This window comes from Taurulus bubalis (genome assembly GCF_910589615.1).
Source record: "Taurulus bubalis genome assembly, chromosome: 8".
Classification (NCBI taxonomy): Eukaryota; Metazoa; Chordata; class Actinopteri; order Perciformes; family Cottidae; genus Taurulus; species Taurulus bubalis.
This window is the reverse complement of record NC_136596.1, coordinates 1,524,654-1,527,934: the sequence shown is the minus strand read 5'-3', so window position 1 is coordinate 1,527,934 and position 3,281 is coordinate 1,524,654. Positions and strand designations below refer to the sequence as shown.

At 43.9% G+C, this 3,281-nt stretch overlaps 1 protein-coding gene across 1 annotated transcript; it reads right to left on the bottom strand.

Annotated features, from left to right (window-relative positions):
- Positions 1–262: 262 nt before the first annotated feature.
- Positions 263–2,310, bottom strand: LOC306740130 (snaclec alboaggregin-A subunit beta'-like; the record flags this gene model as incomplete). Its single annotated transcript, XM_079222239.1, has 5 exons — positions 263–381; positions 642–741; positions 823–957; positions 1,978–2,099; positions 2,283–2,310. 5 exons carry the CDS (start codon positions 2,308–2,310, stop codon positions 263–265), a joined length of 504 nt encoding a protein of 167 aa, XP_079078365.1.
- Between the last annotated feature and the right edge of the window lie 971 nt (positions 2,311–3,281).

Here is a 3,281-nt window from a genome sequence, read left to right as displayed (position 1 = left end):
TTGAAAATCATATTTTCCCCCAAAAGTCAAAAAGCTCACATTCAACAACAGAAACTGAGACCAGCTTGTTTAAATGCTCCAGAGTTTTATTGATACATCAAAGATTAGTTTTTGCCAAAGCCTCCTTTTCATAACACGATCAGTCTCCTCTTATTAAGCCAAAGAGGAAGTCCAGCTAGCTTATCGCTTCATTCCTTCAGCAGCGTTACATCCAAACAGACAATTAAAGATGTGATCACACAGAAGACTAATCTAGAGACCTTCACTCTGTCACACCAGCAGGTGTTGGAGAGGATGGTGTCTGCAACACGTCTCCCATGTCCAAGGCACAGACATACGGGTGATAGAAGGAACAATCTTGATTCACCCAGCAGGTTCTCGCTGTGAACACAAGAAACACAAGAGTCAGTCAGAGCTTCAACATCTCAAAAGAAGGAATATCAGTGACACTAAAGGAGGATATGATCACAATGCAGAGCAGGAAGCAACGACTGGACAGGAGACAGTTACAAAGGAAACTCACATGTTGCTAAACGGAGCAACTTCTGGTGTTTATCATCCTTTCATCACTTTACAAGCACATTGTTTATTTTAATGACTTTGTCATTTAACGTTAGGTCAAATAATATGCTGTGATTCACCTCCGGCATTGGACAGGATACAACCATGTCCTTGATTTAGACTATCACAGTAGTCTCTGAAGGAGGAATCTGTGCCATCACTCCAGAGCCAAATACCTTCCTAGAAGACGGAGGAGAAAAGATGTAGATGTTAACAGGTGTCATCCAATCAGTAATCAGAGCTGTTGGAGGGATACATTACCTGCTGGCAGTCAGAGGCTCCAATCCAGGACTCTGGATTAGACTGATCCACTTTAATGATCATCTTCTGAAGGAAGGTATTCTCCTCCAGACTGTGCACAGATACAAGGTTGGCTTTCATTCTCTGGCAGCTTTTCTACAGTGGAGAGAGAGAGAGAAAGAGAGAGAGAGAGATACAGAGAGAGACAGAGAGAGAGAGACAGAGAGAGAGAGAGAGAGAGAGAGAGAAAGAGAGAGAGACAGAGACAGAGAGAGAGAGAGAGAGAGAGAAAGAGAGAGAGACAGAGACAGAGAGAGAGAGAGAGAGAGAGACAGAGAGAGAGAGACAGAGAGAGAGAGAGAGAGAGAGAAAGAGAGAGAGACAGAGACAGAGAGAGAGAGAGAGAGAGAGAGACAGAGAGAGAGAGAGAGAGAGAGAGAGAGAGAGAGAGAGAGAGAGAGAGAGACAGACAGAGAGAGAGAGAGAGAGAGAGAGAAAGAGAGAGAGAGAGAGACAGAGAGAGAGAGAGAGAGAGAGAGAGAGAGAGAGAGAGAGAGAGACAGAGACAGACACAGGTGTGAATCTGCGCTCTAAAGCTGTACATGTGTCCGTCTCCTCCAGCAGGAGGACGGAGGTTTGGCTCAAGTATTGATCTGCTTGTTGTGAACATGTGTGGAAGAAATGACGAAGCTCTTCAGAGTTGAAGTCGTGCTGTGGTCCCTGCTCACATGTGCAGCTTTAATTAGGAGGTTTTGTCCTTGGACTCATTGTTTTAATGCTCCCCAACACTAGCTGTGTACTGCTGTAGCGCCACCAGGACTTCAGAAATCCTAAATCCTTCTATCATATAGAAGGATTTAGTTTGTTTTCTTTTGAAATGCTTTAACAGTCGATGGCGAACAAATCACTTGAACTGATATGTTGCAGTTGAAGGGAAGGTTCTGAGGTCCTGGTGGCGCTACAGCAGCACACAGCTAGGATCTGTCTGTTCTACTCAATGACTAAACACAAGAAGTGGACGTAGTCATCGTGACGTCACACATTGGTTTGTGAACTCAAGTTCTTTGGCTGTCGCCATCTTGGTTTTCATGCAAATATCAGTGTTATGAATAATAGCTGATTGGTCAACTGTGCAAGCGAACAATAGCAGACTAAAGTTAGTGTTTCAGTGATTACCTCAGCCATAGCCCAAGGCAGTGGATTTGAAACGAATCGGTAACAGCGACCCTCGTAGTGACTCCAGTCTTTGGGACAAGGGCCTTGCACGACTATCGGGCCGGCGTCTCTGGCTAAATTATCTGTGAAGATAATCAGAGAATTGCGAGCATTTAACAGCACATTGAGGTGTAGCTGTGGAGTCTGAACGCAGAAGGTCATCATGATGAATCCACCTCCTCTTTAATCTCTACATATCTGCACGTGTGTCTAAACATTCCTCTACATGTGTATCTGCACAGACGCAGTAGAACACTGATACTCACCTTCATCGACAGCCAGAGCCAGAGCCATCATGGCACAAACAAGGAGAGACACAGTCAGCATCTTCATGGTGCAGATGATGATTTAGCTTTAAATGGAAAGAGACAGCTGACTTAAAATCCTGAAGGGAGTTGAAGTGAACATAGCAGTCATAGTGGGTCCACAAGAGGAAGGAGAGAAGATGTGGGCAGAGAAAAGAGAGGAGAGTCGTCACTCACCTGAAGAACAATCTTCTGGTCTTCTTTCTCAGTTTCAGCTGTGGTCTTCCTGTGTGGAGCTGCTGATCAAGACAAACCATCAGCTTTTATATACACTTGCTTACCGTGATGACTGTCAGCACAGATGTTGATTTCTAAGCTTATCAGTTTGGATGTTGGTCAACAAATCAAAGTGCACCACATCCCACACTGTTGGATTTTGAAACCCAGTGACTGTGTGACGCCTCCTCTGCCTCACTCATCTGCTTTAATGCGTACAAATAGCACACTGTGTATCTATTCAGGCTATTTATGCCACATTAGTGGTTGAAAAGAAAAATGTAAAGACATTTTTAATCATCATAATTACTCTGATGGATCCCACCAGCCTCCACACCTAAGGGGACCAGGGGCGTAAAGTGGGTGCTGACCTAAAGCACTGATGAGCTAAATGCTAACATCAGCATGCTAGCGTGCTCATAATGACAATGCTCACATGTTGGTGTTAGACTGGTCTCATGGTTCACCATGTTCATCAACTCATTTAGCATGTTAGCATGCTAACATTAGCACAAAACACAAAGTGCAGCTGAGGCTGATGGGAATGTCTGTAGTTTTGCAGGTATTTGGTCCTAAACCAAAGTCTTACAAGTTCATCAGAATTATTTTGGAGGGATGTGTATGTCATGGAAAATGACTTGAAATACATGAATTGAACTCTTCTGGGCTGTGAATGAATGGAAATATCATTTCATATTCCAGGCTGTGAAGTTGTGTCCTAACTCTGCTAAAATGATTGGAAAT